Source organism: Topomyia yanbarensis, chromosome 2 (genome assembly GCF_030247195.1).
Source record: "Topomyia yanbarensis strain Yona2022 chromosome 2, ASM3024719v1, whole genome shotgun sequence".
Classification (NCBI taxonomy): domain Eukaryota; kingdom Metazoa; phylum Arthropoda; class Insecta; order Diptera; family Culicidae; genus Topomyia; species Topomyia yanbarensis.
Genome location: NC_080671.1, coordinates 37,316,897 through 37,336,552, shown reverse-complemented (window position 1 = coordinate 37,336,552; position 19,656 = coordinate 37,316,897). Strand labels below are relative to the sequence as shown.

General features: G+C 37.4%; 1 protein-coding gene across 1 annotated transcript in view; it reads right to left on the bottom strand.

The window, feature by feature from the left end:
* The window catches only part of LOC131679436 (probable serine/threonine-protein kinase kinX), a 50,925-nt gene extending 35,058 nt beyond the window's left edge, over positions 1-15,867 (bottom strand). The window contains exons 1-3 of the mRNA XM_058960166.1: positions 15,562-15,867; positions 4,232-4,845; positions 3,639-4,172 (exon numbers count right to left, since the gene is read on the bottom strand). Coding sequence (XP_058816149.1) covers positions 3,639-4,172; positions 4,232-4,585 — 888 coding nt within the window. The 5' untranslated portion in view covers positions 4,586-4,845; positions 15,562-15,867. The remainder of the gene's footprint in view (positions 1-3,638; positions 4,173-4,231; positions 4,846-15,561) is intronic.
* Positions 15,868-19,656: the final 3,789 nt, after the last annotated feature.

Here is a 19,656-nt window from a genome sequence, read left to right as displayed (position 1 = left end):
AGACTTGGTTTGAGAAAATCGGTTCAGTCATCACCGAAGAACCGATGAGACTTTAATTGTGAAATATGCCTGGAATTCCGGACTTCCGGAATCGTCGATAGTGGACAATATATTCAAAGAATGTTTGATTGGCAATCAGTGATCTAGATCTGCGATTAGAAGTAATTTGGTGACCATTTCAATAGTTTTTAGCCTCTTAGGTATTACGATTGTACCGATTTATATGGGAAATTCCAGTGCACTATAGTCCCAAAGCTGTATTTAGGAAGACAAAACTATTTGCGCCAAAACCGTTGATTTTAGATATATAGTATCTTCGGCAAACTTTGTTAGTACTTTCTTGCCGATTTTTTATATTAATTGAATTAGGGTGGTCCTTGTGGTTAGGGTGTTCAAAGTATCAACTTCTTAGAGATGTAAAATTCAGCAACATAATGTTCTACAAAATTATAAATCAATCAAATTGAAGCAACTTTTCTGAAAAAACTATGAGACTATCTCTAATGGTTCATGTGCTATGATTTTTGCAATATTTAAGGTAGGGTGGCTCTTTAAAAATTGGTTTTCTATTAATATCTTTTTGTGTATTAATTTCTCGCTAATACTTTGTTCTAGAGGTTTTTAGAACTTTTGTAAATACACATTTTTGCCGAAGCAATGAAGTTTCTATCTCTTTTGTTTACATAGTTACAGGCGATTTTCAAATCCAAAATTGTTTTTTTCAAAGCTATATATCTTCCAACATTGCAAATGGATTTTCAATTGTTTAATTTCATTTGAAAGATCTAAACTTTTGTAGTTTTTGGTGAAATAACTGCGAGAGCGTTATTTCTGTAAAATAAATAATTAATTTTTGAAAATGGTGTATTTTTCAACAAAAATCGTTCATAACTTTTCAAATAGACGAGATAATAACTTTGTTACTTCAGCAAAAATCTTCGCCATGCAAAGTTCTAAAAGTGCTGCAAACAAAGTATTTACGATAAATCAATGTATGAAGTGAAAAATGAAAAATAGTGATTTTAAGAGGTCACGTTTTCATCGCTCAATTTATTGTCATTGAGTGTGATAATACCGAATGTCACAAATGGTATATGCCCTCCGGGCCCTCGTTAAAAAGTCGGGTTTCAGAGCAATTGCAATACTTTTCTATTGAGAGAGGCAAAAAGGTGGATGGGTAATGTCAGAGACATAGTGAAGTAGAATACAACAGTTGTTACGGCATTTAATTAGCAAGGGACAGGAAGGTGAAGTATATTTTTCAATATGAAGAGCCATAGTACTCAAGGGAGAGCAATGTTGTTTGTTCGATTTACCTTTCATGAAGTCAACCGGAGCACAAAGTTACCACCAAACTTTCTACTTGAAACGTTAATATAAGATGCTCATTTGAATACGAAAAACTTTAGTGTTCTTTTATGAGAGACACTTTACACAATGTTGTGTAACTCATTATACGGATGGAGGTACTGTTCCGACGCAATTTAGTTTAAATGTTTGCTAAAAACTTTCATCGAAATCGTTCTAGTTGTTATGTCGGTTTGTCTGTGGTTTACCCCCGCACAATTGCTTTTTACCTGACCATTTTCCAACGTGTAATTTATGATTTTGAAGCTTTTCATATTTTACATGCTTATGAAAATTTTGCAAAGAGTTATGATTGCGATTACACGAGAAAATGTTAGTTGAATGATATTTATTAAATTCTCCTAATTAATGTTGTATAGCTAAGCTATTGCCTATCTTTAGGGGACGCGTTCTACCCCATCTTTAGTTAAATAATAATATACTCAAACCTTAACCAAACAGTGGAATTTTTTCAATAACCCTGCAATTGTCACGAATGATAATCGACAACGAATGCAGTACATCACTTTTAGTGGAACTTTTCACTTGTTGAGCCGCTACATTTGCAAACAAAATATTGAGCACTTCCCACCAACCTGGACTCAGCACTTTCAAAGTGCGAGTGATCTCAAAACTGCGAGCTGTCAAAACACATGTATTTCGAGTGATAGAGTTGGTACTTTCATAGACAGACCAGTCGAACTAACCAGTCTTTGATAAGAATTTATAAGAAAAATGGTAAGTGCGCTGTTTTTAGTGTCGCAAGCAATAAGTAAAATGCACATTGCGTCATCTAGCCGCACATAAACTAAGTTGGTCTTAATGTCAATATAAAAATCCCGTCATGCATCAACCTGTTGTACAATACGGATCATTATTTAACTGTGTTTAAACATTGACGATACGTAAAACTTTTTCCGTTTGCTCCGAGAACCGTGTATTTTAAGTTTCCCCGGGTAGTGCACAAAAGCCCTAGAAACTCGTAAATAAGTTTTACGAAGTAACTCGTATCAAATCATCAACATCATCTCCTTTACACAACGAAAAAACCAATGCTTGTCTAATCGTCAATCACACCCGCACCGTGGTGAATTTATCTGTACACGCACCTGACGCCACGTATAATTTAAAGAGCAAGAGAGCGCGGTTCTCTCGCACCAAAAGATCGGCGCCTGGCGGCACTCATAGAATGAATTACCTACCACCAAAGAATGCGAGCTGACATGAAACGCAGAAGCTGCTACGCTTACAATGTCAGAACACAAACTGACGTTTCTTATGTTCCCTTTTTCCAGTTCCTACGATGAAAAAGGGGCAGTCCCAGCAACGCTCGCTGCTTGGTCGAATTGTACCGACCAATCATGGATCAGATGATTACTGCTTTCATAAAATCCGTATATTTTCACCCTATTTCAGTATCTATTTCAATTCCCAGCTTTAAGTACGGTCACGATACTCCGGCTATGACGAACCCATCTTTACTTCTCCAAATGCGATACGTTATCACCTCACCAAGAGACTCGCATGACGAACCAAACATCACTAAGATTTGAGTTTTTTGCTCTAATATCAATTGTAATTTGACAAAAGTCAAAGTCCCTAAGGACTTTGGACAAAAGTAATGTATTTTCCACATTGCCACACGCACTTTTTAAAATAATAGCAGACCACGAGAATAACCTTCAAACCTGCTGTCATCAAATCAATTGTGCACTTACGTGCTCGAATCTAGTTTTTCTTCAATGTCACCTACAATAAGACAATTCTTCGACGACAAAGTTCAATGTTAGCACAGTTTCGAATTGTCTTCTCGGACACCCGTAGCTACAGTAAAGTCTGTTTGTTTATTGAAAACCGTTTTCCCACGGCTCCTAAAGCCTGCCACTGCTCTACCATAATGCTTGCGACGCCGTCGTTCATTGCTAGACAAGTCATTTTCCACCTAACCATGGCTGGCTACGCTAATTTTCCATTCCGCTACACACCCACCAAACATGGCATTTAAAAAGATTTGTTTTGTTTTTGTGTTTCGTTTTCTGACAATAGCCTAGAACAAGATATAATTCCGCGATTCTTGGCCATCAACTGTGTATGCATGCGTGCTTGCATACACGCCCTCATACGAAGGGGAACTAAATAGCATGTAATGTGTGTGTCAATGTCAAACCCCAAGCCACAATTTTCCCAGTATTGTCCCATGACTAACACGCGCTAATTTTGGATCCCAATCTTGAAAGATAAACAAGCCCCGGAACCGACCCCGGTAAAGTTAGTATTGGCATGATTCTTACCGCTTCGACCTGGGTCGCCTCGTTCACGTTGGTCTCAAAGTTCCACTGGGCTGCCACGTTGAGGGAACATTCGAGCGAACTCTTCCGATCAATATCCACCAAAAAGGAGCGAAGTTTCTCCGTTTCCAGCCGGAAGCGACGTTCCTCTTCGACGCTTCGAAACGGACCCTCGTTGTAGGGGTCCCGAGGGCGATCGTTGTTGAAATTATCAACCGGACCGAATGGTCTTTGCTGGGGTTCGTATGGGTTTTGCCGATTTGGATTGTACGGCGTTCGATCCTGGTAGAGATTTGGATTGTCCACGTCGTTCTGGTATGGACGGCGTTCGGGATCGTACCGACCGTCCGGGTAGCGATTACGGTTGTACCGATCGTCCGGCTGGTTGGGATTATATGGTGCACGGTTTTGGTACAGATTCGGATTTTCTACATCCGACGTGTAACGATTGCGGTCCCGCTCCAGCGGGTATCGGTCCCGATCATAGTTTCGATTATCATCGTTGTTGTATCGACTTCGATCGTCATATGAAAAAGGCTGAAAATTTAATCGTTACTCCAATTGGAAAGAATCAATTGTGAATTTAAATGACTCACCCTATTTTGCCGATCCTGTCGGTCTTCGTTGCTTCTGCTCTGTGGATAGTTTTCCATGTCTTCTTCTTCCACTTCCCCATCACCGTCCCCATCGTAGGGCGGCCCAAATCTTTCACTTCTACTTCGATCATAGTTATTACTTCGCTTCGCCGTATCTTCAGTATCTTCTTCTTCCTCCACATCGGTATAACTGTTGTGTCGTACATCCGGTTTAACAACGACCCCACTCTGGCCAATTGCCGGTAAGCGCAGCTGGGCTTCGGCGTCTGCACGCACCAGTTGCAAAACCGTCACCACGAACAATGCGACCCTCAGAAGGGTTTTCGGCCGAGGACACATTTTGTAATTTGGCATTCTTATCACTTTGCGGCGTGAAAACACTGTCACTGCGCAACACTTAGCAGCTCTTCAATTCAAAACATATCTGCTGTGGTGTCCATTTCCCACAAATTTATGCAAATTGGATATGGGTTATTTAATTTTCTGTTTTCGGCTGATGGATGAATAGTTTCACTTTTTACTTGGCATCTGCATTTCACACGAGCTATCGTCGCAGTTTCACTTTTATTTTCAGATCTCACACTTTATTTGAATATACTATATAGCCAGTGTTCCTTGAAATATGAAATATATTCACTTGATTTTTGAGAGATAGAGTGAATTGGGATCCATCGCTGCTGATCATAAGACGGAGTAAAAATTGTAGTTCGATAGATCAACACATTTGAAAGATTAGAATTGTCTGAAAAATTTGCATCGAATAAAAGGCTGAGGTTGCTTTGGAAAGCACCTAGGGGAATTGTAGGAAAACCTGACACCCCATAACTTTCCCTAGAAATCAAATTTTTATTCATTTCATAATGACACTTTATTACTAATATGATTATGTAGAGCATTTGAAGACAAATTGGATTTGCGTTAGTACGCCCAATGTCATAAAAATAAACAAAACATACGACAGTAGCTTTCATACTCGTCTGGATGTAAAATTTTGTTGGTAGATTTTAAGGTTTTAACCGAACAAAAGCTTTTCAAATCACTACATTTTTCAGTACCTATTATTATCGGCCTTTGCTATGATCAACTGGGTGCATTGAAGACGAGTTTGAAAAATTCAATATTTTTAATTGGTTTTATAAAAAAATGTGCGCTGTTGGGGTAAAACCGACACCCTTTGGTTAGGGTAAAACCGACACACTGTTAAGATGGTTGTGTTTACTTGCGATTCATTACAGGCTGGGGATCTTTGTGACACTACAATTACACTATTAGCAAACTATAGTAATAGCAAAAATACACAGAAATACTTTTATTGTGTTTATTTTTTATAAGTCTCTTTAAAAATCAAAAATTGCTATTTTTGCTTATCAGATTCTATTGAAGCTTTTGCTATTTTTGCAAAAAGCTCCTCAAACCGAAGTTCTAACGTTTGTTAGTCATAGATGTAATTTATCTCAATGAGACAATGATCTTTTGTATAACCTGGTAGATCGTTGATGATCAGAATTCGAAAAATCAAGGCTGGAAAAGGTCGTTTTACTAAGAAGTCACTTATAAGTGAATAAATCCGATTAGCAGAATGTAGAACACTTGCAAATCTTCTCTTACGAAATAAAATGACAATGAAGGTTGCAATGAAGTGCATAAGGATTATTGGAAATACCATTATCAAGAAATAATCCTATATCATAAAATACTCTTGTTTATAGCACTACGCTTTCGAATTCTCTCCTCCTTACTACATAATGAAGCCACGAAAAGCACATATTTGCATCTCATATACTCACACTATATTACTCAGGCATACATCACATTTTTAAAAAATATAAACATTATAATAAAGTGGAGAGAAAATAAATTAAAGGGGTGTCGGTCTTACCCCTATGGGGTGTCGGTTTTACCCGCAGTGCCTACAAAATGTCACTTTGTTTTCCAAGTTTTGCAAGCAATAATTTTTAATGAATTAGATTTTTTGAAACACTGACAAAATTAAGCCTTGTTAAGAATTTTCTGAAGAAGAGTTCTGTGTAGAAATTATAATTTTATTGATTTTGTGGCAACCCAGAAAAAGTCTTAAGCTTAAGGTGTCGGTTTTAACCATAATTCCCCTACTTGGAATTGGAATCATGTGAACATAGTAAATTAATGGCAATGGTTTGATTCTGTTTGGGTTTCTACTCTGATTTTCCCAATTTCTAGGGCAAGAAAATCATGTGCATTCTCGGCAGGTCTGAATAAAAAATCATGGCAATCAGACCTGCCGAGAATGCACATGATTTTCTTGCCCTGGATGGCATTTGAAATTGGGAAAATCGGAATAGAAATCCAAACAGAATCGAACCTGGACTAAGAACAGAGTAGAGAAAAATCTAAATTTTAGTCAGAAGTAATAACTCGCCACCTAATTCGGAACTAGAATTTTATTTAAATTTGTAACGTACATCCTAATAGAAGCTCAACAAAATAGAAATTTGAATAAAAATTGCATAATTATTTAATTAATAAGGTTGAACCCCAAGCAAAATAAAAACTACAAGGGGCAGCCCAATGGGGTTGCACGAGCTGTAGACGTAGGACTATACTACTTAATGTAAAATATTTATTTTCTTAGTACATTTATAGTAATAATAAATCAAACATATTTCTTACGGATGATTTAATCACAACCAATCAACATCGAATATTACATATTGAACCAAACCTTCTTGGTCATTTAATTTGTAGTAGGTGGTCGAATCCGATTAAACTTATTTAAGAAGACAGAAAACTGTGACCGAACTAATATCTGGAACTAAATCTTTATAGCATAAGATTAGCTTGTAAAAACCTTTCGATTGTGTGTGGTAAAAAAACCCGAACCAGTGAAGAAAAATCAAAGCATTCTAGTTATATTTTGCCATTTTTGTAAATTTTTTCGCATACAAATATAGTGAATGCAGTGGTTTTAATCAAATATCGAAACTGTTAAATATAACAAGAATCGAAAACAATTTTATATATGGACAAGATGCGTTTTTGCAACGGTTTTTCAAGTGGCAGTGTATTCATTCATAAATAGGCTTTATGGTATGTACCTATTAGTAGAATCAAAATACTATAGGCTGAGTGTAAATAAATCACGTGATGAATTGATCGAAACTTTCGTTGTGCAATTTAGTAACAAATTAAATCTACCTACCTACACATTCGCCTCAAACATCAAACCCAAGCGCACAAAGCAAAATGAATGAACGCTGATGATGATGGGTAGAGCGAAAGAGACAACTAATACCACGACACTATGTTAACCGTGTTTGCAAATGGAGCTCGCTGTACAAACTATTTTGTGTACGAATAATTATACATAAAAGTGTGCTGGAAACGAGCACAACACAAAAGATAGCATAGTGTACCTCCACAGGCAGTGTAATGGACTTCTAACTCAGCTAAACTGGCTGTGAAAACACACAGCGCAGTGATCTGCTTCGTCTGCTGTTCTACAGGCAACTGAGCTGTTTCGGCGAAATCCGTCCGTTTAAATAGTCTATGATGACGTCATTCATAGAAGCGTAGCGCGCTAGGTACACAAATCTGTCGTGCTGAACTAGGGAAGCGCTATCTTCTGTGTGTAAATGCGCGATATTTTGACTAGGTTGTTCATAATTTAAATTTTTAATGCCATGCTATCAAAAATCTTTGGGTTTATCTATTGGAATGTATTATTAGAAGTATTTCGGTTCGATATGCGCAAAAAATTTGTGAGATGGCTGAATTATATGCGTTTAAAATTGGACCACTTTTCGTTACATACCATTTTTGTAGAATTTGCGACATGCACCCCTATATCGAAAACAAAGACGTAGTCCTACGTCAAAAACTAAATGTAAATCCGATTGTAAAGTATTTTCAAAATTATTCAATCTAACAATTTTGAGTCTGGCGGGGCTTAGAAAAGGGCAAATAATCTAGGGAAGCATTAACAGCTATTGGCGATTTGATAGATACTGAAACAAATTGATCCATCATCGAAGTAGGAACGATCAGGAAAAATGCTGAATGGAACAATATTTCACAACTTTGGAAAAAGTATTCCGCTATAATTCCACTATAAAGATATTTAAAGCGGAATACTTTTCCCAAAGTTGTAGTTATACATTCTTTCTCAAGTTTCTTAATATTATTTTTGCAGTACGAAGATCTGATGTGCGTGGAACAAAACCATCATCAAGACCTCTAACATGCTTCTTAGTTTTGCGGACGGCATCAACATCATTGGCGTTGATCGCAGAATAGTGGAAGATGCATGTGTGCCTGCCAAGACAAAGTATATGACAGCTGGTAGAGAACGAGGCAATCCGAAGGATGGAAAAATAATAACAGGTCATAACGATGTTGGACGCGATATACAAAGTGTTTTGCGACCGCGAAAAGAACTTAGTATGGTTTGCGTAATCAGCTATAGTCCCGTATCCTACAGACGCACACAACACTTGCTCCATACAAATCGCTGATACTCTATGCTGCTTTGTACAGTCATGTGCCATGGGCGTTGCCGGAAAAGAGACCTGCTAAAGTTATGCTCAGTGGAGAACCTGAAAGAGTTCGTCGATTTCAGGGCAGACCCCGCACTCGCTGCTTATGTGCAATTGAGGAAGAGTTGAAGTCGGACGTACAAGGTGACTGGAGAATGATGGCCCAAAATCGAGTAACTTTGAAATATAAAATATTCAATTATGATTACGAGCACCCAGATTCTTTGAACACGATTATTAAGAAGCTGAATTTAACAGATTGTTCAGGAAACACCAGATAACAATGAAACGGATGTAGTTAGATAATAAGTATCTTAACCTAAATTGATAAAATTAACATTTTCTACAACTTTGCTGAAGACTCAAATATAAAGTAAAATTAAGTAAATTTTACTCTCCATTTTGGGACACTTTCACCTTTTTATGAAAATATACTTTAATGATTCCAACAAGACAAGAAGACAAAACCATATGGTTCTATTAATTAAAAACGCTTTTTTACATCCTAGGCCATAACAACATATCACTACTAGGCTTTCGAATGAACTTATGTAAAATTTTCTTCATTTCAACAGTGATCACAAGCTTACCTGGTAGGGTAGCAAGAAGACAAGGTGATATGTATTCTTCAAGTCATCTCTGAACTGGGCAGGCAGTAACAAATCATTTAGGAGTTTTTCGCTCACAGTTTGAGAGTGGAAAAAACAGATGCATTTGCGCTCTAGAGGGTTTGTTTTGTATGCACTGTACAGTAAAGTGGGCCGAAAAACAAGAAAATCGAAAAAGCCGAAGTTTTCAAGCTGTTGTGGACGTATAATACTGGAGACTAAATTTGGTGGATTTTCAGTTAGGGCTAGGTATTCCACTAATCTTTTTTTTTTTAATTGCGAAATTTTGAGATAGTACTCGCTGAAACCGGGTCACTTTCCACATATGTGTCTCGAAAAGTAAACATTTATTTCAACAATTGATAGTCCCTAGTTTTATATTTCAGCAAGTGATAATGGGGTACGATCATTGTGATAATCATATGTTCTTTCTGGGACGCCATCATATCCTAGGGATAGGATAAGGGTTTGTGCATTGGAGCGGAGTCTGAAAGGTGGCAGGTTGGAATCCTGCCTCTGAGCGAGATTTTTTCACATAATTGCTTTCGCTTCTCTCACCATTTCGATTCGTGTTCCTCGTTGATTACCACCAAAAAGTCATGACCAGTAAAGATAGCGTCCTACAGGTTTGATTTCGTTGAGCAAAGTTTTAGGAAATATTTAATTATAACCGTTTGTAATTGTAGTGCGATATTTTAAATCATATAGATCAAGAGCGTTGTGTGTACTGTGAAAAATGTGCTTTAGTAAAATAAAACGTGCTCTAATGTTCATCTCAGTCCATTCTGTCCATCATATTCCTTCAGTACTTTTCCAACATCGCAAAATAATACGAAGAACGCATTCGTTGTATTACTGCTACGTTGTGCACAGTCGTTAACAAGAATGATGGTTCCTACATCAAGCAGCGCAAAAATTACGAATATTTAGAGATTTCTATAAAAGACAATTTTGCAATTAGAATTATTTAGAGCTACTTCGTAGGAAAAAGTCTCAGCTTTCCAATGGTGTTCGATTCGATCGGTAGGTGCGAGCCTTACAAAATAGCAATTTCTATCATTAAATTCAAAATGGCGGCAAAATTCAATATCAAATCCTGTCGACGAAAATAATAGTTCCACTTTTCCCCACTGAACAATATAGTAATATAAAGTACTTTCCGCATTACTTTTAGAACCTTTTAGTTAGAAAGATTTTGGTGATCCTTAAATTGAGGCAAATCCCCTCGATTATGTATTTAGGTAACTAGAAAACCAGGGGTTCATCGATTTCCGTAACAAATACCACTGACATATATGAGAAAAGTGAATCGGTTTCAGGGAGAACTCTCCCCAAATTTCGCATACGAAAACCTACCTAAAATTGAGTTTCCTTTGACTCAATTTTGCGGTATCATTGAACAAGGTGAATTTAAGTAAACCGCGGTGAAGATAGTTTCCATTTAAACGTTAACTTGTTTATTAAGGTTTTAACTCCAGGGGTCGCTTGCCTTTTTTGGAAATAACAGATATTTCAAAAAAATAATAGAGCAATTCATGAAAAATAATTTAAAAAACGAATATTGCTAGAGCAGCTTTGGTTTTCAATGTTGGGTGGTTATTTAGTGCTTTTTGTGTCTTTGAGCAACTCTGCTGTAGCCGTTTCCATTTTGTTTGTTACTTCCCTAGGTATGTTAACTATTGGTTTGGGGATACCGAGAAACATTGTCCGGCACTAGTTTTTGGCGGGCTGCCTATGGTGTATCATCAAATGTCGAAGGCTGTTTGTTAGTGTTGGTTTTAGTAGATGAATTTTCTTTAGTTTTTTTCGTGCATGGCTTTCCGCAATGTGTCGCTTGATTACAGCACTGGCCCGTAGGCGTGTGGGTATGTGCATAGCGTTCTTTGGATGTAGGTAACACCTTGAGATGATCTGCCATCGAATGTAAACTACTCAAACACCGTTAATAATGACGGGGGGAAAGTTTCTCTAAGTGTCGTTTGTGACGGATTCCACTTCTCCATACTTCGACGTGAATCTTTTAATATAATCCATGCTAGCGCGAGGTGCAAAATCGTGCAGGCGAAATTCGTTCAGATGATTGTCCATATACACGGCGATCCTGTTTTTGATGTTTCCACATTCGACGTTGTGGTGTATGTCGTTCTTCGCTAGGAAGCTTTCTACCTTGGCTAAAGAGTTGAACGTTATTAATACTGCCTTTCTCCTGTGACGTAACTGTATGTGTGACATTTCTGTAAGCACAAGTTCCATTTTCACCTTAATCAACTGTTACACCCTGCGCACTGTAGGTTTAAGATTGGAATTAGCGTAAAGTTAATCGCGATTGTGTTCTCCCGTAATGGGTGAAATTTATTTTGTGGTTCACTAATTTCACTTGCAGGTGGCAACGGGATGTGTCTGTTCTATAGTTTACACGTACACTGAAGTTTTTTTATGCGGGGGATACGTACCGCATAAAAAATCCGCATAAAAAACCGCATAACTTTGAAAATCCGCATAAAAAAACTGCATAATTTTGAAAATCCGCATAAAAATCACATAAGGTGTGAAATATTTTTCAATATTAAGAGTCATAGTATTCAAGGAAGAGCAAGGATTTGAAGTAAGAAAGTTTAGAAAAGTGTGGAGTAGGGTATTATGAGCAAACTTAGAGTTTCCCGGTTACTTAACCCTGTTTCTTCTGCAACGCAGGAGTCAGGATATTTTGGCATTAAATGCGGATCACCTGAGTCCGCGGCATGTCCAGACAAGCGTAAAGTCACTTAATGACTTATGCTGTCGGAACCATGACTCCCCAGAATCGCAAGACTGACCTCGGCACCTAACCGACCAGTATCGAGATAACGATTTCGAGAGAAATTTCAACGTCGGGAAATTTCTCCGTCGGAGTAGACTAGGCCCACCGCCGGGGACTAATTCGAGTAGATCGGGAAGTAGCTCCGGCAGATGCTCGTCGGGGCGCCTGTCAACTGGAAGTCACCCTCCACCCAGAATCGCACGACAAACCTCGGTATCTGCCCGGGTAGCATCGGTTTCGGAAGATTTTTCACTGCCGGGGAACACTTCGTCGGAGTAGGAAAGATCCACCGTCGGGGACTATTCCGAGTAGTCCGTAGCGAATCGCCGGCTTGAATCATCGGGGCACCAGTGAACCGGACGCAATCCTCCACCGGGAAGCGCTGGACTGACCTCGGCATTCTGCCGGACTGCATCTAAGGAAGAATAACGTGTCCGTCAACGGTTTCCGGAGACATTCTTTCGTCGGGGAACTCTCCTCTGAGTTAGGCTAGGTCCACCATCGGGGACTATGCCGAATAGCACCGAACACGACAAACCACCTGGGTCGTTGGGGCACCAGTGAACCGAAAGCCACCCTCCAACCGGAATCGCCAGATCGACCACGGCATTCAATTGGTCAACGTAGAGAGATGTAGAATGTCATGCCGTGCAGGACTGATATGGTGGTTACGAGACAAGCGAAATCTAGCACGACCAGCTAGACCTGGAATCAAGTGAAGTGCATTAGCACGCCTCCCCCCGAAGTAGTCATTTTAAATGGAATTCGGGGGATCAGGCAAATGTCGGACTTCTTGGTGGAGTTTAGAGGAATAGGGTTCAGAGTTATCTTCTCTGTTCAGAGTCCCTCACTCTGGCACACGATGGACGAAATCGGTAGTATGGTCTAACTACTGAACGTGTGCCGGGTCGGCGTAAAAGCTTTATCACCAAGTAAAAAAAATACACGCTTAGAGACTTTTTTCCGATCTCGCCGAATTGAGTCGAATGGTATAAGAGATTCGGCTCTGCGGGCCTCGGTTAAAAAGTCGAAATTCAGACCGATTGCATAAATTTTATTATGAGAAAGGTAAAAAGGTATTCAGTCATTTTCTGTTTTTATTTTCACTGCATCAAGAATGCTTCTCATATCCTTAGCCCAAAGACTAGTAATTTATATTCTAAAATAAAAATATGAACATTTTATGTCTTTTGTTTAAGCATGTGCATTCACGAGAATCTATCTTTCGATAAAAGTCGCTTCAGGTGATGCCCTAAAAATTGAAAGGAAGCTGCATAAAAAGAATTACATAACTTTGAAAATCCGCACAAAAAAAAACCGCATAACTTTGAAAATCCACATAAAAAACCGCATAACTTTGAAAATCCACATAAAAAAGTCGCATAAAAAACCGCATAAAAAGACTTCAGTGTACAAGTTTTTGCGGAGTGGCATGAGTAGAAGTTTTGTTTTTTGTTGCTCACAGCACCGCTCGACTGCCGAGATGAGAAAGCAGACCGATTTTCTGACATATGCATGGGGAGGGAGTAAACTAGAATGTGCCGTAACATGTTTTACAGGAATTTATAAATAATTTCAAAAGTTAATTCTTTACATACTAGGGAAACGGAGAATAAAAAAAATGTGACGTAGGGGAGAGGGGAGTCAATTTTGAGCAAATGAATGAATGGTCTATAGCCACCATTAAGCGCTCCATTTGTAAATGATCTAGTCTTTTTATGGAACAAACAATGTTCGCATCTTTTGAAAATATTTTTGTAATAATCGGATTATTGTGGAAAACACAGCTTTCAATCCAGTTTTATCAAAAAAAAATCTGAACTATGCAGTATCTTTTCTGAAGACACCAAGTGGAAATCGAAAGTTACAATTTGATTCTATGTTTTTACTATCCTATAAAAAGGAATCTTTCAACATTTATTTCGAGGCCTGAATGGCCGAGTCTTTTATACCAATCGATTCAGCTTTGTAAATTGCGACTATGTCAGCGTGTGTTCGCCCTTTAAACATATGAGCGTTTCTTAGGATTTATTAAAGATTAAAAGCAAAACAATTTTTGCGGTTTTGGTTATTAACTGTCAAAATTGTCAACATAAACAATCGTGACAAACTATCGAAGGTTAAAATCGAAATATTGTCGGTAGATATATTTAACATTATGTACAGACGAAAGGTTTATATCATTTTCCAGTACCTGTAGCCCTTCCTTTCTTTTTATTGATTGATCCGATTTTTTTTAATACGAAGCACAATTTGTAATATCTAATAATAACTTTGAAATTGGCAAATTAGGTAGTTTATTTGACTACAAATAAAAATATGGTGGTCTTATCCGAATACCGACACCGTATATCATAACTAATTTAGTTAAGGGTTTCGACGCGCAAATATGGATTAAACAATTTTCTCCTTAATGGAGAAAATATAGTTTTCAAACTAGATTCTTCTCCACTAAACAGAAATATAGCATAATGGTGACGATGATCTGGCAACAGCAACGGACAAATTGATCCCAAGTCTAAAGGTACAATTTTCTCCAAAATTGATGAACTTAACCTCCGTGTTCGAAACGTTGCTGTAAACCATCAGTTTCACAATAAATAAAATTCCTTGACTCGAATGTATGTTCATCAATAAATAGCTTGAGAGAAATCTGTAAAATTTCATTTAATTAGCTGTACAAATAAGCATCTATCAAATATAACGGGATAATCCGAGCGATATGAAAATGTCTGGGCCATCAGAAAAATTGTCAACCGAAACTAGACTCGAACCGACAATCACTGCTCACTGGGTAAGCTGAGCAATACCCACAGCAAGTTTTTGGGTCCAAAAATGGCATACACAAATGCTGCTGCTAATAATTACTGGTGTTTTCAGAGGGAGACACAGAGGGACACGTGCCCCTCCCAACTACCTATTCAACCGGAAATTGATCCAGTAGAAAGCGTTTGTATGCAACCATTTCGCGAATACTTCTTTATGTAGATAATTATGAAGTGTTTATTTAGTACATTGTAGCTTATTGAAGCAATATCATTGATTATTAAGCAGATACGAGTAGTCTTTAGTTGCTTCCTTGAGCAACATATGATTTACCAGTTTTTCGCCACTCTCTCCACATGTCATGATACGGGTTTCCAAAATTCGAAATAATTTTCTTCATTGTGCAAATAGTTTTGAATAGCCAAGTGGGTGAAATATTAGGAGTGTATCGGTTCGATAAGTAATAACAACGAGCCATTCTAAGATTCTATTGTCAGAAATATTTCAAAAAGCATTCAAGTTGTTCGATTCAATCAATACTCCAAGAATTTTTTTTTCAATATTGCTACCGAATCTTTGTTCCAAAAGCGAGCGTGAATCCTACGAAAAATGAGTAATTAATCTGTATAAAAACATTCTTCATACTTAGAAAGTGCAGAAAACTTTGAGCAGTTTATAATGTTCTTCGTTTGAGAGAGCTTGAAAACTACACTTCCTACATGAACGGCAGAGGAACACAGTGCAATAATTCTATATTCTGGTATGCAATGACAACATTCACTTGTTACGTTATATCATTTAATGCAAAACTCATGGTCATTTAGTCACACCAACGAACTATCCAACAATAGCAACAGAACATCATTTTTACCACACTTAATAGCACTTCCTAATCAAAATTATCTTCTTCAGCACCGAGCACCTATTCCCAACCGGTTGGGACTTCCGACCGTTAACCGTTCGCGACGAGCTTCCGACTTAAACTGGGAACCGAATTCCGGCCTGTATTGCAATGGCTAGCCATCAACCGTCAGGCACCATCAGCTCATATCGTCAAACTTCTGAAATAAGGGGCTGCCAAGATGCGGGTTTGCCAGCACTTCACATGTGTGTGAACCTGCGCTGTTCGGCGATTAGAGGAACCGGCACCGGGCGAAGGCAGACCGACATTCAAATTAACCTGTTACTACCCAGTCAGAGTGAGATAACAACCTCCAAGATATACCTACCGTTCACGACCGCCACCTCCGCTACCGATTCACTTATACTCACAAAAAGGGCTTTAATGCTAAAGTCGTCAGCTCGCCGACGGATGGAAAGGTCGGCGGGAAATGCTAAGGAAATGAATGCGGCACTTGTTAGCTTCTATCGAAAAAATACAGTGTGTAATTGAAGGTGAGTATGCATTTGTAGGAGTATGTCGCGGTTTTTCCCTCGACAATTGGCTTAGACCACACGCTGATCGGCATTGTTAGCTGTTGTTGTTACGAGGGGTCTAGCTTACAGAAGCGATTTTCTTTGATAATATTATTTAGCTAAGATCCACAATGAAATCAACGAACTTTTAAAACTCTGAAAGTGACTAATTTTATCATTCCATAACAACAAGGAAATCATACCCAACCAAAAGCAAAAATCGTTTCAATAAACCGAATAAAAACTGCTCCATTCTACGACCCCTTCATCCATACGCCGGCGACTTCAACGCGCGATAAGAATAGAAACATTTGTTACTTAGCGGTCCGATGAAAATTAAACTGCTTCGCGGTTCACTGCTGAGTAGACGGCGAATGGTATGAGTCAAAACAGTAGACTATCCAACATATGCACCAACAACAAAAGGCAGCATCGCGAGTCACCTCTGCGGTGCCGGCCGGCCAGCCAGGCGCCTTCCCCCGGGGGCAAGCATGCAAACACTTCGAGTCAGTCAACGTACTTCCCCCATTCATACAGGCATACACACATTTAATATCTTTGGCAGGGGCTAACGGCAGGACAGCAGCAGCAGCAGACAGGAGGTCACCAGCTAAACAATGCTGCTCATTCTGATGGGCTGGGCGGACATTGGTACGGTTTGCGGGCTCGGATTCGCCCTCGACTTGCGGTACGGTACCTGATGATATGTCACTTTCGTGGTTTTATGACCCCGTTTTACAATTATGAATTACAACACATTTGCGTGATCTTCGGAGAAGCAATTTATGCTGTTTTTTGTCGAAGTAGGCGAGTGGTCGCAAAGTACAGACCGCATAATCAGGTGTGTTGCTAAAAAGTAACGTTTTTTTTGGGCGAGGACAATCGGTAGCTTTCAGGGATGAGTAATCGCTTGAAACTGCATTGAATCGGTTCCGAATTGTAACTGCTGTTGAAATATATGGTTTTACAACAGTTAACGTTCGGAACTAACTCAGTTTCAGCCTCAAGCAAAACGCGAATTTTAGCACACTATAGTCATATTCATATATCATGCGACTTTTTACCCAGAAACCATTTTACAATTAAATAATTGGATTTACGAGATAGTAATAAGACGAACGATGAATTGATCGTAAGTCGTGGGAAATAATTCGAAATTGTGGTTCGACGATGGTAATTAGTCGATGCGAGAAACAAGCCACATGCGGTACATCCTCATCGCATGGTGCAGGACCGCCAAGGGCCACGCCCAGAGCCGTCGAGAGGGGGGGGGGGTGTTTCCCCCCGGGTCCGCAGTTTTGAAGGGGGCCCGGATTTTTAACAGAAACCAAAATTTTGACAAATCCTTTTTCGACAAAAGTTTATTTAAGAATACAATTAAAAATTAGGTAACTAGAATAGCGAAAATTCTACCAACATTTTAATAGTTTTGTTTTGAATTTTATATGTCATGGAGCATGAAGAGAAGATCTCTCACTTCACAATACTGCAGCTGCCAATGATTCTAAGATGCATACGTTCAACTAAATTGCTAAATTGTGTTTGATTGATTTCGAAGAGAAAATTTAGCTCTGCTACCAAACTAAATCAACTAGTTAGCAAGATTAGCTAACTAATGTAGCAAGTTAAATCCGCATACAAAATCTTTTCGTTTTGGAGGAGTAAGCGTGAGATTTTGAACGTCGCTTCCTGAACGTAACGATTTTATTTTTATTTTTGAACTATTTTCTAGAAAGCAGTGCCAACATTCTTGTAAAATATTTTAAGGTGTGCTAACATACCAACACAAATAAAAGAACAATCCATGTTTTTATAGGATTATGAATGTTTTCGAAACCAGCATAGCGTAAAATCCAACCAAAACCCTTATTTGAAATTTGATCCATGTTTCTCATTTTTGTTCCATTTTTTATTCCTACATGGATTTGTATTGTATTTGTATTTCTACAATTGTAAGATTCTGCCTTTTTATCTTTTTGCATACTTTTGTTTTATCCACCTTTTTACGTTCCTTACTTTTGCTTTTTTTCTGTTGCTAACACTATCACTTACTTTAATTTATAGTTTTTTCTCTGTTATTTAATTTTATTCGCATATTTTTAGAAAATTCTGCTTTCTTAATTTTTTTTCTTATTGTTTCATATTTTAATACCTTGCTTTTTTATTTGTTTCTTTTGTCATCCCATCTACTTTTTAGAATTTGTCTATTTGCTACATTTATTCTTGTCATAGCCTTTTTCTATTTCCTTTTTTTTTTCATATTTTTTGCATTTCCAAAAGCAATTTTACTTATTCAAATTCATTCCAATTTGTCTTATTGTTTATTTTTTTACCTTTCTCCTATTTTCTTCCTCATTTTCTAGTTTTCAGCTTTCCGTTTATCGTAGTTTTATTTTTTCCCATTGTTCATTTAATATAATTTTATTTATTTTTTATGCCTTTTTCTTAAGATTTAATTCGGTATTGTTACTTCTTCGTGTTTTCCATTTAAGCTTTTTTGAAAGTACTTTTTCAGTTGACCATTTTTCTATACGTTAACATCGTTTTTTTTATTTTCCTAAAAAAATTGATTTATCTTTTCTTGACACTATGCGCACTTTTTCTTAATTTAACATTTAGTTCGTTGTATGAATTTATTTCAAATTTCATTTCTAGCGCTTTTTCTATTCTTTAAATACTTTATTCATTTTTTTCGTGTTAATATCTTCATTTTTTGTGTTTCTATAGTATACCATGTTGGCTTTTTCCTATTATTTTTTGTTTTCCATTTTGTCTGTTTGCTCCGTTTTTGTTCAATACTTCCAATTTTCTTTACTTTTTCGTCTTTTCATCATTTAAATTTTCCAGCTTTTCAAAATTTTCTGGTTCATCCATATTTTTAATTTCTTTATGGTTATTTCATTCTTGTCTTTTATATATGCTCCTCTAGTTTTATGCATTCTTAACATTTTATTTTTTTTTCTATTGCTTTAAATATGTCTTGTTTTTAATGTTAAATAAATTTTATTATTCTTGATTTATCGAATTTTTCAGTTTTATGCATTTTTTGTATTAATGTTTGTATTCTTTTTAGTAGTTTTTTTTTTCATTTTGATTGATTCTAAAAAAAAATTCTACATCCCTATCGAATTTTCATTATTTTCACCATTTGTTCAATAACGTTCGACTTTTTTAATCTTCGCAATTGTTTTTTAGTTTCCTGTTTTCCTTTATCAATTTTTTATAGGTTTTGTTTTGGTTTTTCTCGATTAAACATTTTTTGACAATTGACATTAATTTGTTTATTTGGTTGATTTTGTTATTTTTAGCTCTTTTGTACATTCT